Here is a 25,010-nt window from a genome sequence, read left to right as displayed (position 1 = left end):
AAGTGCTGTTAGTGCAGTTTGATGTGCTTCTGGATTGCTGTTACGTTGTCATCAGTTCATCCATCATTGCTTTTAGGGTCATTATTAGTACATTGTCAGCACAGTAAAGATGTCTGACTCCTGATTCAAGCCTTAATCTCTTGAATCACTTACTTATAGAAGTATGGATGAATGATCTATGCTACTTTCGTAGTTTACAGTACTGCTAGAGAGTTGTATGTGTAGCATTTTTATTTATGCCATTGCGAATTATTGCTGTTTTTTATAATTATATTAAACAGTGAACTTACATGAAATTTCTGTCTGCACAAGAAAATAGGAGCTACCCCTAACTTTTTTGTCTCCTAGAACTTAGACTGTTTGCTCAGGTACCATCTTTACTTTTTTTCTTACACTAATGGTGAAGCGTGAGGGGAGGATAAAAAGGTCTGGTTCTATTCCTAGGGGACGTGAACGAACCTTGACTCATGCTTGATTAGGAGCCAGTGTCAGACCTAAGTAAAGGATACCGCCACCAAAGTCCAGCTTGGTGAGCACTGGCTCTGTTTACATTTACTGGTTGTTTTAGTCAATGTTCTATTGCTGTGAAAAACACCAAGACCATGACAATTCCTATAAAGGAAAGTATTTAGGGCTTGCTTACACTTACACTTTAGGTAGTAGTTCTTAACTTTTCTAGTGCTGTGACCCTTCAATACAGTTCCTCATGTAATACTGATTCCCCAACAATAAAATTGTTTTTCTTCCTGCTTCATAGCTGTAATTTTGCTACTGTTATGAGTTGTAAACATCTGTTTTCTGATGGTCTTAGCTGACTGGACCCTTGTGAAAGGATGTTTAGTCCCCAAGGGGTCTGGACTCAGAAGTTGAGAACACTGGTTTAGAAATTTATCCATTATTAGTATGATGGCATGCAGGCAGGCAGAGTGCTAGAGAAGGAACTGAAAGCTATATGTCACTATCTACAGGCAGCAAGGAAGAGACAGTCACTGGGCCTGGCTCGAGCTTTTGAAACTCCAAAGCCCATCCCCAGTGACATACTTCTGCCAGCAAGGCTGCACCTACTCCCTCAAGGCCACACTTCCTAATTCCTGTCAGGTGGCATCACTCCCTAAAGACCAAGTATTCAAATGCACTGATGGTCCTTACAGAAGTGTGGATGAAGGGTTTCTTACAAGAACAGAAATGCTTTTTCACCAAAAGCTCACTCTGGGATGGGTAGCTGGTTACGGGGGGGAACTGGAAATAAGGAATGTACTGTGCTGCTTGTAGTTAGCCGAGCATGTCAGAGGGTGTGTCTTCCAGGCACTGTGGCCTTGGAGTGAGACAGTGCTAGTGAGGTGGCTTAGTGGTTAAGAACTCTTGTTGCTCTTCCAGAGGACCTGAGTTTTGATTCCTGACACCCATATGGCAACTCACAACTGTCAGCAAAACTTCAGTTTCAGGAAATCTGACACCCTCTTATGGCCTCTTTGGGCACCAGGCACCCAGAAAGTTTACAGGCAAACATTCAGACAAAATACCCATACATACTAAAAGTAACAGTTCTTCATGTGGCTGCCATGGGCATAAGGCATGTTTGCATGATAATGGACACATTTTACAGTCCTCCTTTAAGGAGTGTCCTCCCTGTTACAGATGACTCCATGATAATTAGATACAGCACAGGTGCAGGAGGCAAAGGCTAATATCTTAGCAAACGCTGGGACTAAAAGTAACAGTTCTTACAGATTATATAAGCTTGGGAAAGCAGGTTGCAGGGAGTTGGTCAGTGTCAGGATCCCAGGTCCTTATGAAACAGCTAAGTTGTTTACTGACTGGGTCTTAAGGGCATTCCTTAATTTCCTGAGTCTGAACAGCTTCCTTCAAAGATGGAGCATTTTATCTTGGAGGAAATTGCCACGTAACAATGAATAGAGATGAAAAATGCATATTTCCCCCATGCAATATTTGTGTGCTTGTGTGCATGTGTATCTAAAGTTGGTGTTGGAATTGATTTCTCCACCATATTTGTTCAGTAGAGTCCGTGTCTCTTGTTAAACCCAGAGCTTGCTCATAGCTTGTCAGGCTAGTGAGCTAGCTTCAGGGATCCCGTCTTCACCTAAGCACTGGAATTATAGTAGGTGGCTACCATACCTACCTGGTACCTGGTTCTGGGAATCCAACCTCTTGTCCTCATGCTTGAGCTCTTCCTTCTTCCTAGCTTAGGCAGTTGTATGCTTTACTTACTTTGTCAGACAGGCTAGGACCAGCACCCTGAGTACCTCAAATGACAATTGACTGAAAGTGTCAGGAGTGGGGGTGAAATTAAAGTTATTTTGGCTTAATGTAGTTATTTGTTTATATTTTTGAGTCAAGATCTCACCGTGTGGTACTTACATTGTAGACAAACCTGCCCATAAACTCTTAGAGATCCCCCTGCCTTAGTCTCCCAAGTGCTGGGATTATAGGTGTACACCACTAAACCTGGCATATTCTGTACTTGTAGTGGTAAGAGACTTTCCTAATCCATATAAGCATTATAGCATGAAAATTATGAACGCATTTATAATGTCTGATTTGTGTGTTTAGTGTTAAGTAATTATTAATATTTTGTGACTTTTTTTTTTTTATAGGATTCAGTGGTCCCAATTTAAAGGCTATTTCATTTTCAAACTGGAGAAAGTGATGGATGATTTTAGAACTTCAGCTCCTGAACCAAGAGGTCCTCCCAATCCTAATGTTGAATATATTCCCTTTGATGAAATGAAGGAAAGAATACTGAAAATTGTCACTGGATTTAATGGGTATGCACATAATGATAGTGATAATATTTTCAAGAGTTAATTTTAACATCAAATATTTTTTTTCTTAAGTTTTGCTATATCAGATTGATAATTGACTTTTATCTTTAGTGTTTGCCAAATTTTGGTTCATAAATATTTTAAATGTTTACAATCTTGAAAAAAACTCGAACTGTTCTTATGAATTTCGAGGGTGTTCAGATTTTAAACATGCGTGTTAGCAGTGATATCCTATATCAAATTATGTTTTAATATTTCTTTTGTTTATTTGATATTATCTTGATACTTGGTGAAGACTTATTTATAAGAGGTTTATTTATTTTAGAGTTTATGTGTTTTCCTTTCTTCCAATAACTCAACACTTTTAACCTTTTGTAAAACATTGAAAACACCAGGAACACTAAATGAGTGTGATGCTATAACAGCAGCGCTGTGCTTCACAGTGTCGTGCTTACGTCCTCAAGGGACGATGACACGTTTGTGAGGGTGAACTGCTGAGCGCACTGCATTGGCACTAGCGATTTGAAGTGTGTGATAACAGTATGAAATACAGTGACTTGGTTTATGTTAATAAAGTTCCTGCTTACTGGTAGGTTTTGTGAAGAAGTTTTAATTCTATGTTTTTAATCCACAAATAGCCTGATTGTTTTGGGGGCTGGTATTTGGAACAGGGTCTTACTATGTAGCCCTGACTGGCTTTGGATTCACAGAGATCCACTTGCCTCTTTATCCTTTGTTGGGATTAAAGGTGTGTACCAACATTCTCAGCTGCTTATTATTTTAAGTTTAGGGGTTTGCCTACAATATCAGAAGCTTATGCTTTGACATTGGGTCTATTAATAAAACTGCCTTTTCCAGGAGATGCCATGCTTGGTGTGTAAGTTCCATCACATTAGTTTTCCCTGGCTCTGGAATGGAAGGAGACTTATCTTGACCATGCACCTTAGTCATTTACCACATGCCTGCCTGGTCACTATGAGTTTAGTTAGGACTCTTAAGAAATTAAGCACCAGGAAAAAGCCACATGTTATGTTTGTTATATGTTGCATAAGATTTATTTTTGAACTGGGTGTATGCAGGATAAACAGACTTCCTTTGTAGAATTCTTGTGTCTGTATGTATGTGTACACACACAAAATGCATAGCCATTTCAGATATATGAGTTAAAGTGAATTATACAATTTCATTGTGAATTGAGCTAATTTATAAATTAGTAAAAGCAAATATTCTTAATTGTATTAAAGTTAGAATAGATAACAGATAAGTAGGTTATTGGATAAAGCTAAAATATTTCTAATTTTTAACCTGTTAAAACATGTATTCATCTACTTCAGATGATTTGAACAGTCATTAAATGCCTAAGCACACTTAAGCATAATTGCTCTTAAGGTGTTTTTCATCTTTGAGCCATAAGTATTTTAATTCCAGTTTTCAGAACGACTGTTTTTTAATTATTTACTCTAATTAGGCAGGATCTAAGTCTTAATTAGTGGTACGTTATGAATTTTCATTTTATACCTGCCTTTTTGGTCTATAATTATATATTGACATGTTGAAACATGATAACCTTTTAAGTTCTGAATATAGATTTTGATAAATTAAAAAGAAACCATATCATTTTGCTTTCCATCCAGTTTATTTTCTTTCTTTTTTAGTAATATTGTGTTTGTGATGTGTGCCTGTGTGTGCTCATCTGTGTAGTTTACTGTGGTCACCACAGATCTGTCAGAGTGTCATCTTCAACTGCTCACTGACCCTGGAGTTCATTGATTGGCTGTGATTGAGCTCCAGGGATCTACTTGTCTCTGCTTACAGCATTTGGGATACAGATTTGTGCTGGCTATTCAAATTCAGGTCCTTGGGTTGAGGCACAGCAAATACTTTACCCACTGAGTCATTCCTCAGGCCTATTCATCAGTTGGGAATCTTTTTTCTAGTATACATTAATCGTGTTATAGGTTGTCTTTGATAAAAGTGATATATTTTTAGGTCCAGAAATACATACAGAAAAGAATATATTGGAATCATGGTGCATGCTACTTGTATGTTTATTTTACAAGGGATATGATGCCTCAGTGATCAGTAGGTACTTGTATAGCCTGGTGTGGTAGCTCATCACACATGTCATCCCAGCACTCAGGAGTCTGGGATGATTTAAGACTCAGTGCTGACCAGCCTGTGCTACATAGTTAAGATCTTCTGTCTCAAAAGCAGAAAGGAGAGGGGCTTGAGCCATGGCTGAGCTGTTAAGAATGTGTACTTCCAGAAGGCCACAGTCGGGTTCCCAACACCCATGTCAGGCTTTTCAAAAACTACCTGCAGCCAGGCTGTGGTAGTCCATGCCTTTAACCCAGCAGTCTGGAGGCAGAGGCAGGCAGATCTCTTGAGTTGGAGATGGCCTGGTCTTTAGAGTTAGTTCCAGCACAGCCAGGCTATTCAGAAAACTGGTGGGGACACACACACACACCTTTTAAAAACAAAAAAGAAAGCATATATATTATTAGCTCAGAATGTGTCTTTTTTTTCTCTAGAGATAGGCAGGCTTTTTTTAAAAAAGTGACTCGGGGAGCAGTACTGTGAACCATGCTTGTTTGTAATATGTTTTTACAGAACATCTTTTGCTGATTTGTTGCTCTAGGGAAGAACATAACACAAACAGGCTGTTAACTTTGTGTGTGTGTATGATGCCACAGATTGAAATCAAGCCACTCCAACTTCTAGGCCAACATTTTATCACTGAGTTACCTCTTAGCTTTATCACAAAATGCCCACGTATACCTCTGTGTTTGGAGTTTTGTGTATATCTTTTCTGTCTACATTCAAGGTGCCAGTTTGTACTTTTGTAAAATAAAATGAAAATTTTTTATTAATTGTTTTTTGTCGATGGGTATTTTGTTAGCATGTATGTTTGTGCACCATGTCCATGGTGCCCTTGGAAGCCAGGATACTGCATCAGCTCCCCTAGGACTGGAGTTACAGATGTTTATGAGTTACCATGTATATGCTGGTCCTCTGCAAAGCAGCCATTGATCTTAGAGGCTGAACCGCTTGTTCTATTTGTGTTATTGTATTGCTGCTGTGCTTCTAGTTTTATTTAAAAGCTGTAAATTAAATGCTTCAAAGAATCTTAACACATCACTATTTTCTAAAATTGTTGTAAATTTTGAGTAATTTTTGCTCTTTGAATTGCAAGTTGTCTACTTCCTTATTTTAATTCTTTTATTGAATGTAGATTTTGTTCTTCACACAATATATTCCAATTATGGCTTCCCATCTTTATAACATTTTTCTTTGGTCTCTCCTAAGAAAACAGTCATCTAAGGAATAATAATAAAGTAAAATAAGATAAAATAACAAATAAATTGGAGTAGGACAAAGCGAACAGAAAATAAAACACAAGGAACACATACACACATTCACACAGCAATCTCATGAAAACACAAAACTGTAAACCATAATTTTATGTATTCGTAAAGGACCTGTAAAATTAAAAAGAAAAAAAGGCCCTGACACATTATGAACAACTTCCCAAGATGCCATTGGGTTCATTTTATGTTGGTCTGCTGCTGGGAATGGTGGCCTATCCTTGCTTTGTTTACCCAGTGAGATTCCCCTGGAGAAAACTAATTAAGTGGCTATCAGTTGCATGTAATTTTTGATTGGAGATCAGGATTTGTGTCTAGTTAGCTCACAGTTCTAGGACATCCTCTGATGCACTCTGTACATCTTCCACAGCCTCTGTAAGTGTTCGTATGTGCAACACTCACTCATTCTGTGCTTAGAGGCCTTGTTTCCTTGGTATCTTCCATCTCCTCCAACTCTTAGCACTCTTCCTGCCTCCTCTTCTTCAGAGTTCCCTGATCCCTGAGGAGAGGGATTGATAAGAGACATCATTTCCCTTCAGGGCTAAGTGTTCCAAAGTCTTTTACTCTGCACAATGTCTGACCGTGGGACTCTGTATTTGTTCTTATCTGTTGGAGGAGGAGGAGGCTTCTCTGAGGATGGCCGAGCACGCCACTGCTGATGTATGAGGAAGTAGAATATCATTGGGAGTAATTTTATTGCTGTGTTCTTTTAGAACAGTAGTATTTGGTTTTCCCTTGGGTATCTGGACTATCTAAATGAGGTTCTTGGTCTTCTAAACATTGTCAGGTATGGGTTCCATGGGTCTCATCTCATGGAGTGGGCCTTAAATCCAATCAAGTATTGGTTGGTTACTCCCACAGACACTATGCCACTAATGTGCAAGTATATCTTGAGAGTAGGTTGCCATTAACATTGAAAATTGAAGTAGCTGGGTTAGTTTTCCCTTTTCCTTTTCGGTAGGGTGTAGAGTACTTGTAGTGTCATGAACACTAGTTCATACAGGTAAATGCTCTTAAGTAGTATCAGCTTGTCTTTATGTTAGTTGAGTCGAGTCAGCAATAGGGTTTGCCATCAGTTTATGGAAAGTAACCAATAGCCTTTGAGGGTGTGCATGGGACCCCTTTGGCCAACAACTTGATTAGATGTAACCTATCCTTAGAATTGGAGGTTTTATTTGGTGACAGTGTCTAACTGGGGCTTTATTTCTCCCATTATATGGTGATTTCATTTAGATATGTATATATTTCAAGAAGCTTCTACTTTATGGGTTTTTATACCTCTCAAATGGCACTTAGTTTTTGTCCCTTTCTGTATTCCCTACCTTACTCTCTTTCACCTTCCCCTCCCTGTTTTATCCTTATTTTAGTAAATTTGTGTATGTAAATTTTTTGCTCTTTGAATTTCAAGTTGTCCACTCACTTTTCCCTTTTAAAAAGTAGAATAATAATTTTTTTAATTACTTGAACTGTTAGCTTCTACGATAACTGACTTCCTTAAACAAGGCCATAGAAGACTGCAGGTCTAGACTGGTAGGTTCTCAAGTGTGCACTGAGAACCTGGGTGGTGGTTTTATGTGCACTTAACAGCACTAGTGAATCTGTTCATTAAAATGTACTTATTTTTTCTCTTCCTTTTTCATAGTATGATTAGTTGAGAATTGGTATAATTTGGTACTCCTTATCCTATCCCCTCACCTTGCCTTGTGATGATAGGTCTTGGTATGATAATCAAATAAAATTCTTAAAATTGGAAAGTAGGATTTATATAAAACTAGTTAGTTTTTGATACATATTTAATAGAGATATTAGAGTACTATAAGTATTAGTAGAAATGATTAACTTGTTTAAAAACTTTGACATACTGAAGATTGGTTTTGGGATATGGACTGATACAAACATTAATATACTTTTAATCTTGGCTTTTTGCCAAGATTGAAAGAAGTTGGTACATTTAACTGCTAAGGCTTAGTATAGAGAGGAGTCTATTCAGCTTTTATTTAAGACAGTGTCACGTATGATCAAGTGAGATTATGAGTGAATGTGTTTGACAAGACAAGGACCCAGGAGAGTGGTAAAGCTTCTAGTAAATGTTGACAGTATGTGCAGAAAGAATCCAATAGCTTTCCTCTCCTGGATATTTATGGCCTGAAGATGGCGCTCCTACACCTCCTTATTCCCCTGTAAACACTAACAAGCACACTGAGCTTCCTGGGTGTTACAGCGTTTCTCTGTCTGAGAGCACAGACCACCTGGTCTTAGCTTCTCTGTGTTAGTGTGTCTTTGCCCTTTCTTCATTCCCTCCTCACTGCCCCCAGTCAGGCTTGTGGGACCTTGAAAGGATGCAGCATCATCTCACTGTTGTCTCACTTGTATCTCTGACTGGTCTGGAGTTCCCAGATCCATCTGCCTTGTTCTACTGAGAGCTTTTAATGTTGTGCCCTGCCACACCCAGCTTCTGTTCAGTTTTTGATATTTATTAGGTTCCATGAATAGTGTGTAGACTGAGTAAAAAAGAAAGACATAATACTAAAGCTACATGCTTGCTACATACAAAAGTGAATGGCTCTTTGGACCTTTTCCTTCCCCCTAGAATTAAATGCGTAATCACTACATTTACATAATTTCCACTCCTTCCTTTCCTCCTGTTGCCCCTACTCTCAAATTCATGACCTTTGAGAGAGAGACAGAGAGAGACTGTGTGTGTGTCTGTTTGTCCGTCCATCTGTCTGTCTGTGTATGGTATGTAAGTGTGTAGCATACTGAGTTGAGTGTTGCTCCTGTATATATGTTTTGGGCTACTCACTTAGGATTGGATCATTTATCAGGGGTCTCATTCCTGAAGAAGAATGATTTTCTCTTTTAGTATCCCTTTATTGCCTGTAACTTTATATATATACACACCCAAGTATAGGTTTGTGTACCTTACGCATGCAGGAATACTTTAAGGTCAAAATCCAGATCTTTGGCAGGAGCAGTAAGTGCTCTTAACCGTGGCTATGCCTTTTGCGGTTTGCCTGTGATTCTTCACCCGGAGGAAGGACCTTGTCTGAGTTCCCTGATTCGTGCCCACACATCAGCTGATGTTGTCATTGTGCAAGTATTGTTTGGACAGCAATACTGTTGAGACTTAATGGTGTAGCTTCCCTGTTAAGTCTAGAAGACACTGTTCAGCAGCAGACATCTTTGTTCTCTGATTCCTGCAAATCTTTCCACCCCATCTTAGGCTTTGTTCCTGAGCCTTAGGAGCAAGGGTTGCATTGTCGATACACCAGTTGTGGATTTTGTATTTTAAACATTTGTGGATTTCTATAATGGTAGTAGGGCAAGGTAATAGAGAATGGGTCTTATTTGAGTTTTTCACATGTGGACATCCAGTTTCCCCAGCACTATTTGCTGAAGATGCTGTCTTTCTATTCATTGTGTAGTTTTTGGCATCTTTGTCAAGTGTGGGATGATAGTAACATGCACACATTTGGGTCTTCTGTTTTGTTCCATCGATCCACATGTCTGTAACTGTCATTTTTTTGTTGTTTTCTAATATTAGGCTGTCTGATGTTATGGTCATCTGCTTAGCTTTGTACTCAGATTGTCTCTTTGGTGTACTTGACATTGTTTTGTGTTGTCCGCTTCTGATGTGAGGCAAATGCTGCTTCTTATTTTACATTCTTTGGCAGAACAATGTCCAGATTTGACTGCTGGTGGAATAAAGATAGAGCCTTGGATTTTAATCAGAAAACATTTGTTTTATTATGAACAATATTTTCTAAATCGTACTCTGACATAATGCAAGAAATAGTATTGGTGTTAAGAATGTTTTGGACTGGAGAGATGGCTCAGCAGTTGAGAGCACTGACTGCTCTTCCTGAGGTCCTGAGTTCAGTTCCCAGCAACCACATGGTGGCTCACAACCATCTGTAATGAGATCCGATGCCCTCTTCTGGTGTGTCTGAAGACAGCTATAGTGTACTCATAAATACTTTAAAAAAAAAAAAGAATGTTAAGTTTTGACGGGTGTGGTGGTGCACGCCTTTAATCCCAGCACTCTGAGGCAGAACTCTTGAGTTCAAGGCCAACCTGGTCTGTGAAGCAAGTCTAGGATAGCCAGGGCTCTGTTACACAGAGAAACCCTGTCTCTCACCCCTCCCCTCAAGAATGTGAGTTTTGTTAAGTATGATGGCACGGTGTCTTCAATTGTAGTACTGAATATGCAGAAGCAGGCAGATACCTGAGTTTGAGGTCAGCTTGGTCTACAAAAGTGAAACCTTGTCTTTTAAAAAAGCGTGAGATTTAAGTATAGTTTATTCAGTAAAAAAAAACCTACTATAATTTCTACCTGATGTGTGTGGTACAAAGATGTGTGTGTGTTTTGATGTGTTAGGGGAATTGGGTTCAGGTTATGGCATTGCCATACAGTATCTGCATTGCTTGTAGGGTAGACTGTTGAGTGGAAATGAAGGCACTGTGAACATTGTGAATTTACGGCTTTGAAATTCCCTTCATAAGCAGCATAAGTAGGTTTTAATTTAATTTAATTTTTAAACACTGAAATCCAGAGATGTATTTTGTGCATTTTTTCAGCATGCCATTTTGTACTCACATTTCCCTTTGCTGTAATTTTGATGATTGCTAATAATTCTGAGTCCAAAACCTTTTTGAAAAATGTCTTTGTTTCTATATGTTGTTTTACCTGCATGTATGTCTACGTACTACTGAATGTGTGCCTGCTTCCCACAGAGACCAGTGTTGTTGGATGCCTTGGGGCTAGAGTTAGAGAAAGTCGTGAGCTGCATGTGGGTCCTGGGACTCAAATCCTCTGGAAGAGCATCCAATGCTCTTAACTGATGAGCCATTTCTCTCATTTCTTCTAAATTCTTTGTAAAGTGATTATTGTTCCAAGTCTTATATTTTGGATTTGCTGTGAAGTTTAAGGGAAAACTTCATTCTGGCAAAAGTGTTTAGTATATTTAACCCCACAAGTTTTTAGAAAATAGTAAAGTTTGACTAAATGTATAAAAGTTTTAGTAATGGAGGAAAGTCTACTTAAAATACTTTTGTGTCAGAACTAATTTATTATACTCTAGTAACAGAATCATAATCATTTATGATGTTCAGTAAAAATGGGAACAAAAGAAAGCTTGAAAGCTTGCTGTTGTTGAATAATTGTTTATGTTAGCTCTTTTATAAAAAAAAGTTCAAATTGAGTGGTCAGAATTTAGAATATTGTACTAATCTTTTTCTGGAATGAGTTTTTAAAGCATTCTTTTTTAAAAAAAAAAGATTTATTTATTTTTTACCCATATGAGTGTACTGTAAGCTGTCTTCAGACATACCAGAAGAGGGCATCAGATCCTGGTACAATGGTTGTGAGCCACCATGTGGTTGCTAGGAATTGAACTCAGGACCTCTGGAAGAATAATCGGTGCTCTTAACCACTGAGCCATCTCTCCAGCCCACTATTCTGTTTTCTGTGTTCCTTTTTATTGCTCTAAGTGACTCCTACATTCATTCTCTGTAGCTTACTTAAACTGCTCCTAATTTCTCACACTAATATCCTCAAACTATAAAATTATCTTGCAGTATCCCTTTTACTATTCAACGACTATGTGAATTGCTAACAGATCCAAGAAGAAATTATACAGGAACTGACAAATTTCTCAGAGGAGTAGAAAAGGTATGTATTCTATCATGAGAATTAAGTTTGAAGAGATCTGCTTATTTACTTTTATTTTGTTTTCTTTGTTAAAGCATTAAAAAAAAAAAACCACGGAGACACGAGAATTAGCAGTACATTGTAAATGTCACTGTGGAATTCCAAAAGTCAGAAGCACTTGGAAACTTGAATGTAAAACCATTTAAGTGGTATATATTGACTAGAAAGATCTGGTTTAGATTATGGGTGGAAGGTAATAAAGGAAAGAGTATTGGAGAATGGAAATACTCCATTTTTTTGTTTGTTTTGTTTCAAAATCAGTTCTTTTACTCTGGGAATGGAATCTTAGGACTGTTTTTCTTTTTTTCGGAGCTGGGGACCGAACCCAGGGCCTTGCGCTTCCTAGGCAAGCGCTCTACCACTGAGCTAAATCCCCAACCCCGAATCTTAGGACTGTTAACTTTGGTATTTTTCAGTAGTTAGGACTTACCTAACTACTGAGTCTTTGTTACCTAACTTGCTGAGTCTTTGTTTATAAATGAGGTTCCGAAGGTCAACTTCAGGAGTCATCAGTACTTCAGCTTAAGGATCCAAAGTAATTGTGTTTTGAAGTAAGTGTGTGTGTGTGTGTGTGTGTGTGTGTGTGTGTGTGTGTGTGTGTGTGTGTGTGTGTGTGTGTGTTAGATGAACAGACAGGGTATTACAGCCTGCATTTGTCAAATCAGTGCTATGGTGTTTTACATTCTGAGCCCAGGGATTTGAACAAAATTTGTTTCTTCTGAAATTTGAATGACAGGACTAAGAGACAAACTTAAAAGTACTTTTCTGGTATAATCACCAAAAGAGGGGGTTTGGTCTCTCTTTGGCTTCCAAAATATGATTTTTAAAAGAAAGTATTAAGAATTATTTTAAAATGAACCAACATTCTCCCCTACAATATGATGACGAGTTTTCAGAGGTCATAATGCCACTTATCTGATAAATTATTGGAATTGTCCTTCCTGTAAGAAAACACTCTTTTTTTTTTTTTCTTTCTTTTTTTCTGGAGCTGGGGACCGAACCCAGGGCCTTGCACTTGCTAGGCAAGTGCTCTATCACTGAGCTAAATCCCCAAACCCAAGAAAACAATCTTGGTGTGGTGGTACAAGCCTCTAATTCCAGCACTCAGAGGCAATCTAATTCATCTCTGAATTGGCCTTCCTGATCTATCTAGTGAATTCCAGGGCTTTAAAAGATGGGTAGGAGTGGAGGTGAGGCCTGATCTTGAGACCTGTACAGTGGGAAGGTTCTGTGGACTTGAATTCAAAGACATATACACATCTGAGGTAAATACCAACATGGTAAAGCAAGCCAGCGGCTGCTGCAGTCAGACCTGGAAGTCTCGCTGCTCGTAGTTTTTGCTGGCTTTCATTTTTAACCAGTCCTTTGTGTTGGAGTAAATGGAGGCTTGCCCATGAGGCTGGTTGTGAAAGTCTACCACAAGGTTGACATTTTATGTTCTGTGCTTTCCTTCCATTCACTGACATACCGGTTTCTGTTATTTCAGAATGTCATGGTTGTTAGCTGCGTTTGTCCTTCTTCAGAGTAAGTATATTTTCTGCTTTTGGTAGATAATACTGTAGTCTAGTTATTTTAATGGTGTTATTTAAACAATCTACATTTAGTATTTCATATGTAACTAAGCACGGTGGCATCCATTCGTTGTAATCTGCACCTGGTCCCTGAGGTAGAATGTTGCCAGACTACTGTTCAGGTGCTTCCAGTAGAAAGATGTGAACCAAAGAGACGAGTTAATTACTCCAATTCTGGCCATGTAGATGTGTTTGTAGGGTGGCAGTTAGGTGTGAAATAAGATTTACTTCATGGTATTCTCCATGATGGACGGGTATTGCTAATTGTCAAGATAACTATCCAAATTAAGGACTTGATTCCAGACATCTGTTCAGCCATGACACCATTAGTATTTAGGCCACATGCATAATTCTTTGTTGTCTGTGGATGTCCTAGAAATTTCAGAAGGCTAGTGAACCCTCACCCCTCAACCTTACCCCAGCACATTCAGAGACTAGGACATGAGAAGGGCTGGGAAGAAGACACTGCTACTTGCATAGATCCACTGACTTATTTAAAAGCAAAAATTTTATTTTTAGAACTTTTTTTTTTTTTTTTTTGGTTCTTTTTGGAGCTGGGGACCGAACCCAGGGCCTTAGCTTCCCTAGGCAAGCGCTCTACCACTGAGCAAATCCCCAACCCCAGAACTTTTTTTTACCTTTTTTTTTGTTTTAACTAAATCAGATACTGAAATAATTTATTGCTGTCTCTGGGTAGAACCAAAAAATTATGCTACAAAATTGATTTCCTTTTGAATTAAATATTTTGCTTTTCTGATGAATGTAAAGTTAGATGACATTTCAAGAGTTTGGAAGCAAGTGTCATTGACTAATAGTTTATTTTTAAAACCAATCTCAATATTGGTGTGTGCCTGTGCTAATGTGTTTGAATTCGGCAGCTGTTTACACAAGACCTTCTACTTCTAGACTTAGATTTTTCTTTCTAATGTATTTATTTTGCTTATGTGTGTGAGTGTTTTTACCTGAATGTATGTAAGTATGCCATGTGTATGCCATGGTGTTCTGAAGGTGGGCATTAGCTCTTATGGAGAAGGGGTTAATGGATGGTTGTGAGCCTCCGTGTGGGTGCTGGGAACAGAACGCAAGTCCTCTGGAAGAGCGGCTTGGACTCTTCCTGCTGAGTAATCACTCCAGACCTATACCCAGATTCTTACAAAGTAGCCATTCATGACCTCCTTCCTTCAGTTTCTTCTTTATGGCTTTATTTTATTTTGAGACATGGTCTGAGTCTGTGGCCCTGGCTGACTTGGAACTTGTTATGGTCCAGGCTGGCCTTGAGCTCACAGAGCTCTACTTCCTCAGCCTTTCAGTGTTAGGATTAAAGTCATACACTACCATGCTCACCTGAAGTGTTTTGTTTGTTGTTGTTGTTGTTGTTGTTGTTTTGTTTCAATTACAGGAAGAACAATTCTAATAGTTTAAACAGAATGAATGGTGTTATGTTTCCTGGAAACTCCCCAAACTATACTGACAGGTGAGAATATTGTGGTTTATTTTCTTTTTTAAAATTGCCCAGAGTGTCTGTTTTCTGGTAGTATTTGAGTTAAGGCTCAGTATACTTTGTTTTTTAAATAAACATTTTATGGGGAAGATATGTGTTGGAGACACCAGGCTACATTTGCTAATATAGGGTAAGGCACAGATCCAAAAGCCAGAATTATTGCAAATACTTGTGATGTGTAGTTTGGAAGGGGTGATGTGTGTGTGTGTGTGTGTGTGTGTGTGTGTGTGTGTGTGTGTGTATGTGTGTATGTGTGTACGCGCGCTTATTTTTGTTTATTTTTATTTTTATATTATTTCTAAAAGTAGAAAATGATGTTCATTTATCTCATTATAGGTCTAATATAAATGGGCCTGGAACACCCAGGCCACTTAATCGACCAAAGCTTTCTTTGTCAGCCCCCTTAACAACAAATGGTTTGCCTGAGAGCACAGATAGCAGAGATTCAGACCTACAGCTAAGTGAAGAGAAAGGACACAGGTTTGTGTGTTTTATATTTAAAGAGCAAGAAATGCATAGCATCTGTTAAAGGTTTTATAGCATGATTTACTATTTACAAGATAGAATGGACCTTCCGTATTTAATGGGCTCCATCTATGGGTTTGAAAGATTTAGTCAGTAAAAGATCAAAAGTAATTGAGGGAGAAGGAGAACGTTTGCATCTGTCCTGGTTAGCTATAGACTTTGTCCCCTGTGCCCAGAGTGCTCGTTTGCATTAGGTATTGTGTCCCCTAGCAGTGATTCATATATAAAGGGGATACATGATTTGGTGTGTACTTGTAAGGGAGGCTCTGTGTATGTACTTGGAGGTCTTTAGGCTTTGGTGCCCTGGGAGTCCCAGAACTTTCCATGGGTTTGAGGGACAGAACAGGCCTTAAAGTGACCGAAGGGACAGGGCTTATGTATTGCATCAGTACAGCTGAAGATGAATGTAGACAAGATTTCCTAGAGTTTTCCAGAAAGCTCCCAGAACCTGACAAATTGGTCCTAATGGGAATGTTCATGAAACAGTTCAGGTTGCTTTGGAAATGGTTTTCTTAACGCAGATACTACCATTTAATTTCACAGTCAGTTTCTTAAACTTAAAATTAGAGGTGAGAATGCAAATTATGAGGAAAGTAATTTTATTAATGACACTTTAACAAACCATCTGCAGTGATTCTTCAGCATCTGATTCAGAAGTTTCCTCTCCAAGCTCTGGTAAAAACAAACATCCAGATGAAGATACTGTGGAATCTGAGGAACGTGAGGCGAAAAGACTGAAGTTTGACGATGAATGTGACGTCCGAGAGACAGCTAGCCAAGCGGTGTCCAGTGAAGTCTCTTCAGTTAGAGCAGAGGAAACAGAAACAGCATCATCGCCCCCTGAGAAGGACAGAGAAAGTCGAACCAGGCAGCACTGTACAGAAGAGGAGGAGGAGGAGGAGGAGGAGGAGGAGGAAGGTGAGAGAGGGGGTGGCGATCACTCCTTCTTTCCCACATACGTGTACACGGGGTTCCTGTGTGCTTGCTGCTGAGTTCGCGGAGCCATGAGCTATAGACACAGAAATCAAGAAACTTAACTGGGTGTATTTTGAAAATTAACTGCAACATTTGTTTATTTCCAGAGTCATTTATGACACCAAGAGAAATGGTTCCAGAAAGAAAAAATCAAGAAAAGGAATCTGATGATGCCTTAACTGTGAACGAAGAGACTTCAGAGGAGAGCCATCAGACGGAGGGCTCTGGTGCGTCTCCATCTCAGACAGACTCCGCTTCAGAAAGGAGTGACAGTGCCGGGGCCTCGAGGGGTGGCTCTGACTGCCGGGAGACACAGGAGTCAGGAGGGCCCCCTGCCAGGAAAACTGGAGAGTGTGTGTCAGGGTCAGCCATGGAGAATGATGAAGCCACAGAAGTCACAGATGAACCAGTGGAACAAGAATAACTACTTAAAAACACTTAGAGGCAGTATTTTACATACAGTTCTGGTTTTACACTGTATAAAACTTTTAAGTAATAAATAAAGTGGACCTTTAGTTTTACAAGAGAAACAGGCTGTAAAATAAAGAACCTTAAGAATAAACCCTGAAAGAGTTGTACGTGGAAGAGCTGTGAATACCGGCTCCTCTGGGTCCCGCTTATTGCTGATTTTCTTGTTTTGTTTGGTTTTTTGTTTGTTTTTTTTCCTGGTGTACTCAAATCAGTGGTTTGTGTATAGATTTTTTTTTTTAATTTAGAATTAAAGTTTTTAAACTGGAAGATAATTATAATTTTGAAAACTTTAAAGATGATCTCATTTGGTTTATACATACACAAGGAAGATTTTTGTCTTTGTCTCTAGCAGTTTCATATTTTGGTCATAGTTTAAACATGTTAACATGTGAATTATAGGGTTTCATGTGGTTTCAGGTTTTTATTGTTGGACTGTACAATGGGACTTTAAGTCCTATATACATATGTAGATTATCCTGGGGGAATGTTATATTTTTCTGTTTCTATAAGAGATGAATACAGTGGATACTTTTTTATTGGTAATAACTGAGTTCACTTCTTTCAGAAGACATTTTCTTTCTCTTCTGAGTAATTGAGACAAAAATCTGGCCCCTGTGAAACCCTGGGAATCTTTAAGTCTATTGAAATACCAGGTTAAACACATTCCAAGAGATCTGTGCAAACTGAATTCTTTTGTATACTTCTAAGGTGCCTGAGAAAAAGACTTCATTATTTATGAGACAGCGTGCTTTATCTTGGGAGTTGCGCTCCAGCATTAGCTTACTGTGTGTAGAATGAGCGCTTAGGAGCTGACGTGACACCATCTCAGAGGAGCCCACAGCCCATAACCCTTGATTGCTTTCCTGCACATTGTCAACGTTACATCTGTCTTTCTGAATTACCCTGTGTGCGCATGGCACTGGTGTGAAACGTCACTGTAAGAATTCATAGAGTCCTTCAGTAATGTACCTGAGCTAAGATTAGATGACTGAAGCTTTAGGGTACACAGAAACCACCATGATTTGTATAACATTTTGAAGTGAATTAATATTTTTGAACATGCTTCTTCAACAGCCAGTGTTATATTTTTCAGATCAACACAAAGCACAATGGTTATTACTCTAAACTCAACATTTTCAAATTCACATACTTAAAGTCATGCAAGCTGCAACTTCCCTGTCAGAATTACTGGCTGCCAAATTTATACCTGTTTCTTCAGCTGTACTTTTTGATATTTAGAATTTTTAAATTTCTGTAAAGTAGATTTTGTAGACTGTAATGTGTTCACTGCCTTTGTGAAGCGGTATATAATTGTATAATTTCGTGTGTAACCGAATGCTTGGCTTTCAATACAGTATTCATATAAAGCAATAAATATTAATGTTATGAAATATTCGAGTACATTTTTATCAAAATACAAAAAAATCCTTTTTTTAGTTTGAGACATCTGAGGTACACAGATGGACTTACTAGCTGATGCAAACAGTTTCTCACACTGTATCCTAAGTTTTGGGCGATTTGGAGGGGAACCACAAGGTTTGGATTTTGACTGCTTAGACATTACTATGGCTAAAAAGATATTTGGCTCCGTTTGTTCATAAAGTAATATACTACTGACTGATGACCTTCAGGTTCACAGCAGCTGGATTTTATGAATCTAATAAAATGAATGTTGATTTACTGCACCCAAGAGGGGTGAAAATCAAATGTAACTCAAAAGGGTTTTGGCAAAAAGGTTAAAATGAAGCAAGTTTTAAGTGTGACATTCATTTGTAATGACTTGTTACTCTATTTAGTTGAGGGATTGCCAGTAAGAGCAGATTTTAAACATTTTAGGTTTAGAATTTTTGAGATTTTCCTTAGGGTATTTATGAGATTGTTGTCAATAAACCTGTTCTCTAAGCTCCTGTGACCTTTGATAGTCTTTCTTTATGGTGCCACGGACCATTCACAAACATCAGTTCGCTGCTGGTTAAAAGGTGAAGATTTAGCATCATGAATAGAGGACTGTGGTTTTATTTGTAAACTTGCAATTGCTATCTTTGCAAGGGGAAATGTATTTCTTTATTAAATAAAGTACAATTAATAATGGTGACTGTACCAAAATGACATCACTCAATTCTATGAGAGGTCTGCATTTTAATCTATAGTTTAATAGCTTTAATATTTATTAGCTACTCCTATGTTATCATAGATGAAAGTTGTTGCTGTTTATGCAGATACGTGTAGGGTACTGGTGAAAGGTCTCTAGGGCAGTTGCAATATTCACATTGTGAAACCATGTTCAGGCTGTGGATGCATTGGCCCCTTGGAAGTCCATTTTCACAAGTCTTGTTAGATGCACTTACAGGAAATGCAAGGAAAGCATCAGTTCTAACAACTCAGTCATATGTGAATGATGAAAAGGCAAGTTTTAGGCACATTTCCTTAATGTACCCAGCAAAGTCCTGTGAGAAGATCCAAGGGAGAGGCGAGGCTTTGGAGGCTGAAGTAGCTGGCTCTTTGTCTTGAACAGATCCTAACATGTTTCTCCATTCCCAATCCTAATGCAAGAACTGGCCAATGCCACTGAGACAGTATACATATGACATGGTTTTGTCACTTCTCTTTAAAAAGTGGAACTGTTTTTGAAAACTTCTTCAGTTCTGAAAATGTAGCAGAAAAGACGTAATGGAAATATATTTTGAGTGTTAGATAACTTTAATCCACTTAGTGTTCGTCACAAGTACAGCCTTTCCCATGTGGAACTCCAGAGCAGTGGAGTTATAGCTCTGGCTTTGGAAAGCTGTTCCAGGAATCCTGCATCGGAAAGTCTTAAAGCATTGAGATCCCTGTGTTTTATTTTGGCAGTGTAGATAGGCATGTATTTATGCATTTGTAAAATCAATTTTTCAAATAATGTATGTAATGTACTAGCTTGAACGGTGCTGGGCAGAGCCTGAAGCTGCTGCAATTTTGAATGTGAAGCCTGTACCGAGGGTGGAAATGTAACTGCAGAGCCAAAGCAAACTACTCTGGGTAGTGTTTCAAACTGTCTCTTGAGCAGGAGTTTCTTAGATCTATTGGTTTTGACAAAATGAAGATCAGTTCTTAAGATTTGTTCTAATAAGATGAATGGATGCAAAAACACCTTGTAATTTCATGGAATTATGAAAACTATCGTGATGGGGTTATTGACCTAACGAGGATGCTAGTATGCACTGGCCATGATTCATATATCTCACATTTAAAAAATAGTCCGGACACCAGAATTCTCTTACAATTTGGAGCCTAGATCGATCACTTTGCCAAATAAATGTATTATTTTCATAATGCAATAAAGTATGAACTAGAATGTTCTCATGTGTGGAATCACTTTATTTACTATTTGGATACATCTGTCTCTTCCCCATTGCCCTTCAGGGAGGAGCCACAGGGATGATGTTTAATACATGAGGGTGTCATCAGGGAGATGGGTAGCATGGGCGGTTGGGTCCCAGGCCTGTATGCGGGTCTCTGTTGACATAACATGGCATTAGTTTTCATGTACTGATTTATGTGTGTGTGGGAATCATCTGAGAAACCCCACCTTGAGGCACCTGCATGGTAAGTGTTGCAGGGTAGGATGAGAGCATCAAGATTTCTTATTTCTCATTCCTGAGTGACCTTTGTGATGTCACAGAATTGGCAGTAATAATGGAAATTTAGAATTGACTTGTCCTTCCAGGAATTGGGTGGCCAGTTTAGAGTTCATGGTCTTTAGGTTTGGCATACAAAAAATTTTTAGTACCCAGAAATGAGTAGCAAAAATACATTTTGAATGTTGATCCTGGGTTCGATTCCTTGCACCCACATGTTGGTTCACAATTATTCCTGGGGGATCTGACTTCATCCTTAGGTGGTATGGGCATATGGTAGAGAGACATACATGCACACAAAACATCTATACACATAAAAAGGGAGGCAAGTAAGAATTGGGTGATTGGACTTTTTGGTTATGAGGGAGGTCAGGATGGTCTGCCCTAATGTCCTGCCAAGGACACCAGATAACGTGGATCTCTTCAGCTCTTCACCTCTAGTTTCTGGATAGCTTACATACACCCAGCAATAGCACAAATAAGACAAATTCAATTTCTGTTTTGCTGCTTTTATTTCCACATACCCCACTTAAACCCTTTCCCTTACCCATGGAGCATAGCACCGTGTGCGCATGTGCGTGTCTGCATATGAATTGAAGCCGGCCAGATTTCTTGGGTTTGAATCCTAACTCTGCCACAACTTGTTGCCTGGGTAATCACCAAAACAAGAGGGCAGTCTGTTAGGAGTCTAACAGGCTCTGGTGGGCGTTAGTTGCTACATCCATGTAAGATCACCTCCACCCTCACCTTGGCTAGAGTGACTTCAGTGTGACCACTGTGCCTCCTCTAGGTGGTACCAGCTGTGAGTTCCAGAGACATGTCTACGTTTCCAAGTTGAGAGGCAGAACTTCAACTTCTCTGGAAGAGCCATCAGTTATGTGATACATACTCATGTGTTCATAACTTCAAACTCCAGCTGGGGGGTTCAGGAGATAAATACACATTAAGATAGCGGTGAGCGCTTGATCCTCAACAGTGGGGGACAGAGCTGGCATGGAAGGTATCCTTTTGTAGGATACCTTTGAAATAGCACACTGAGCACAGTGTGTGACTCTCCTCCATTGAGGGCCCCAACTTTAAAACAAACAAAACACAGAAACATAGTTATTTACACACTCTGACACTCTTTTCCAAGAGACCAAATCCCAGTGGCTAAGAGCCAGCAGCAAGGGGGCCATGAGCTGAAGATGGAGGCAGGCAGATCTAAGGCTGCAATGCAATGACTGGGTGACTTGGCTGGCTAAAGTGCCGTCTAAGGTGTCCATGCGAAAACCACAGCTCTCATCTTAAAGGGAGCAAGACAGTTTGTTCTGGAGCCATTTTGAGTAGCCATGACCTGTGAACATAGATTTAGGTAACTCCAAATTCCATTTCCAGTGTGGAAGCAGTCTCATGAAGCCTTATAGTTGGATAGGTCGTAGAACGTCATAAATCAAGGCAAGTTTAAAATGTATTGGCGAGAACACCAGAGAGGCAGATTCAGCACAGGGAGCTCAGGGGAGCTTTTCGGTAGGTCTTAGATGCTATCTGATGACATTCTTAGCTTTTGGGTTGGTGGAAACTAGTGGTCTGCTGAGTCAATAGATTCCAAAAGGTTATTATCCATTAGTCACATGATGCTAATTTTGAGGAAGAGGTGGGCAAGGAATGGCGGTTCTTCCAGAGCATCAGAACTAGCCTGAACTAAGGTACTGAGTCGCTGAGCCTGCAACACTCCAACTTCTCAATAGAACTGCGGTTCAGACAGGTCAGTCAGTCCCTGCAGACAGTGTTCCCATCGGAATTCTCATTCAAAAGCTCACAGCAGGACGGTCAGTGCTAGAAAGGTCTTCTAGAGTGCCCAGCACGACGGCTTTGGAGACTGCCTTGGTCGCTCCAGTAGAACTCTTAGGTGATAGACCCATCTCCTTAGACATCGTGGATGGAAAAGGAAAACTCCTCATTTTGGTGGTTGGAACAGAGATCCAAAGAAAACCAGGACTTTTGTGACATGTGGGGAATCGGTGCTTAAAGGTCAGCCTCCACATTAAAGTGGTTTTAAAAACATTTTTTTTGATATTTAGTATTACTTTATGTGTATCAGCGTTTTGGCTGTGTGCATGTCTGTGTATCTAATGTACTTGTGGAAGCCAGAAGAGGCCATTGGATCCCCTGCAACTGGAGTCAGGCTGTTGTGAACTGTCATGTAGGTGGTAGGAATCGAACCTGGAAAAAGCAGCCAGTGTCAGTATCAGTGAGCCGTGAGCCATCTCACCAGCCCCATTAACTGTTTTTTTTTCCTTTTTTAAAAAAGATTTATTTATTTTATGTATTAGGGTTCTATCTGCATGCAGACCTACGTGACAGATGAGGGCATCAGATCCCATTACAGATGGTTGTGAGCCACCATGTGGTTGCTGGGAATTGAACTCAGGACCTCTGGAAGAGCAGTCAGTGCCCTTAACTGCTGAGCCATCTCTCCAACCCCTACCTTTTCAAAAAAGCATGTATTGTGTTTTATTTTTTGTGTGGGTGGGGAATGAGGACACCCTGCAGAGAACAGCTCACAGGAGTCCATTCTCTGTCCTAATGTAGGCTTCAGGGATCAAACTCAAGGAGAGGGCTCAGGCGTGAGCAGCAAGCGCCTTTACTTTCTGAGCCACATTTTCCAAAACTGCTTGTATTTTAGCCACTGATCTGACGTCATGTCCACTGAGAGAGAGAGAGAGAGAGAGAGAGAGAGAGAGAGAGAGAGAGAGAGGACCAAGAGAGTCGGTTCTTAAACCCACCCTGGTTATGAGGCCTGGGGTAAATGGTGAAACTGAGAATGACACACATTTCCTCAGCTCACCTGAGAAGTGTGCTATTAAAGCTGGGCATGGAAATCCCGGAACTTGGGAGGCTGAGGCAGGAAGGTTGAGAGTTCAAGGTCAACCTGGGCTGGATAGTGCAACCCCATCACAAACAAAGCAAAACATTTGCAAGCTTTCCTGGCATCTTTTGAGTGAAGCGAAAGGGGTCATTTTATCATCCACAGACGTGGAGTCATTTTACTTTTAAAGTTGACATCAAGAAGTGCCACTCACTGGGCTCCAAGTCACATAACCTGAAATAAAGGTCATACAGAGGTTATTTTGCAGGAGCAGAGTGAGGCAACCACTTCCTACCTCTTACCCACCTCAACCCAGGAAGTAGATCCTGCTATCGTCTCCTCTTCGGAGATAAGACAGCATCTCAGAGGCTGATTCATTTCTTTAGGGACACACGGCGGTGTGAACACTGAATAGGATCTCAAGTTCAGTTTTTTCCTTTTGTCTAACTCTTGTCTGTACAAGGGAAGTTTGTAATAACTTGGTGCTCATTAAAAATCCTTTCCTGTTCCCTTTTCCCTACTTCTTCCAAACTCATCAGCTGATCTTAGTAATGGCATTATTCAAGCCCCCTCGGAAGGAATCAATATTTAAAAGTGGGTGGGGTTCAAATGCCTCCACTGCTTGTTGGTTCTCTCTCTCTCTCTCCATCCCTCCCTCCCTCCCTCCCTCCCTCCCTCCCTCCCTCCTACTCCCTTTCCCTGTCTCTCTCCCTTCCTTCCCTGTGCTTCTCCCTTTTCCTCTCTACTTCTTCCTCTTCCTCTGTCTCTGTCTTCATCTCCCGCTCCCCTCTCTTTCCTTCTCCCCTCTCCCCCTCTCCCCTCTCCTCCCCTCTCTCTCTCTGCTCCCCCCTCTCCTCTCCCGCCTCTCCCATCTCCCCTACAAACACACACACACACACACACACACACACACACACACACACACACACACACACACACACACACGCACGCGCACACACACACACACAGAGCGCGAGCGAGCGAGCGCGCACGCGGAGGGAGGGGGGGGATCTGACTGACCTCGTGAGCACCCATGTTCACAGCCCGTCTTCACTCTTTTGAAGGTTCCATGTGAAGAAAGACTTTCTGAAGGCGTCAGCTAACAGGATGTCCGGTTTCCTCAGTGGATGCTCACTGCTGTTGCTCTCTGTACATTTCTCCCAACTCTGACTTAAAAACAAACCTAGGACAAAAAAAAGCTTGAATCGCAGTTGTTATAAAGCCTCAGGCACCAAGAAGAAATCATACGTTTTGTTAGTGCTATCACGGTCTCAACAGGTAGCTTCTTAGTCTGCCGCCCCAAATAAGTGTTCCCACTTAGAGTTTTATGGCTTAGACAGAAGAAAAATCGCCAATTTGCCAGTGTACCAAACCAAGCCATCGCGCGGATGGATCAGATGAGTGGCCTCATGGTGCCCCCTTGTGGTCATGAGTCAATCTGCAAGATGGTGTTGGTTTTTTCTTTTAAAAAAGACAGAAGGAAGGAAAGAAGAAAGGAAAAAAAGGGAGGAAGGAAGAAGGGAAGAAAGAAGGGAAGGAAGGAAAGAAGAAGGGAAGGAAGGAAAGAAGAAGGGAAGGAAGGAAAAGTCTTACATATGCTTTTAGCCAGCACATTTTAAGACTCGCCAAAGCAATTCATCA

The 25,010-nt window shown here is 40.0% G+C and overlaps 1 protein-coding gene across 1 annotated transcript in view; it reads left to right on the top strand.

Moving 5' to 3' along the window:
* The window catches only part of Ppp4r2 (protein phosphatase 4 regulatory subunit 2), a 39,979-nt gene extending 19,740 nt beyond the window's left edge, over positions 1-20,239 (top strand). Inside the window, exons 3-9 of the mRNA XM_032906014.1 lie at positions 2,616-2,786; positions 11,726-11,819; positions 13,345-13,382; positions 14,829-14,903; positions 15,267-15,410; positions 16,087-16,385; positions 16,538-20,239. Of these exons, the coding sequence (XP_032761905.1) occupies positions 2,616-2,786; positions 11,726-11,819; positions 13,345-13,382; positions 14,829-14,903; positions 15,267-15,410; positions 16,087-16,385; positions 16,538-16,854 (1,138 nt within the window). The 3' untranslated portion in view covers positions 16,855-20,239. The remainder of the gene's footprint in view (positions 1-2,615; positions 2,787-11,725; positions 11,820-13,344; positions 13,383-14,828; positions 14,904-15,266; positions 15,411-16,086; positions 16,386-16,537) is intronic.
* The last annotated feature ends 4,771 nt before the right edge of the window (positions 20,240-25,010 follow it).

The sequence above is a fragment of the Rattus rattus genome, chromosome 6 (genome assembly GCF_011064425.1).
Source record: "Rattus rattus isolate New Zealand chromosome 6, Rrattus_CSIRO_v1, whole genome shotgun sequence".
NCBI classification, from domain to species: Eukaryota; Metazoa; Chordata; class Mammalia; order Rodentia; family Muridae; genus Rattus; species Rattus rattus.
Note: the sequence above shows the minus strand (reverse complement) of the source record. Positions and strands in the feature narration are given on the sequence as shown.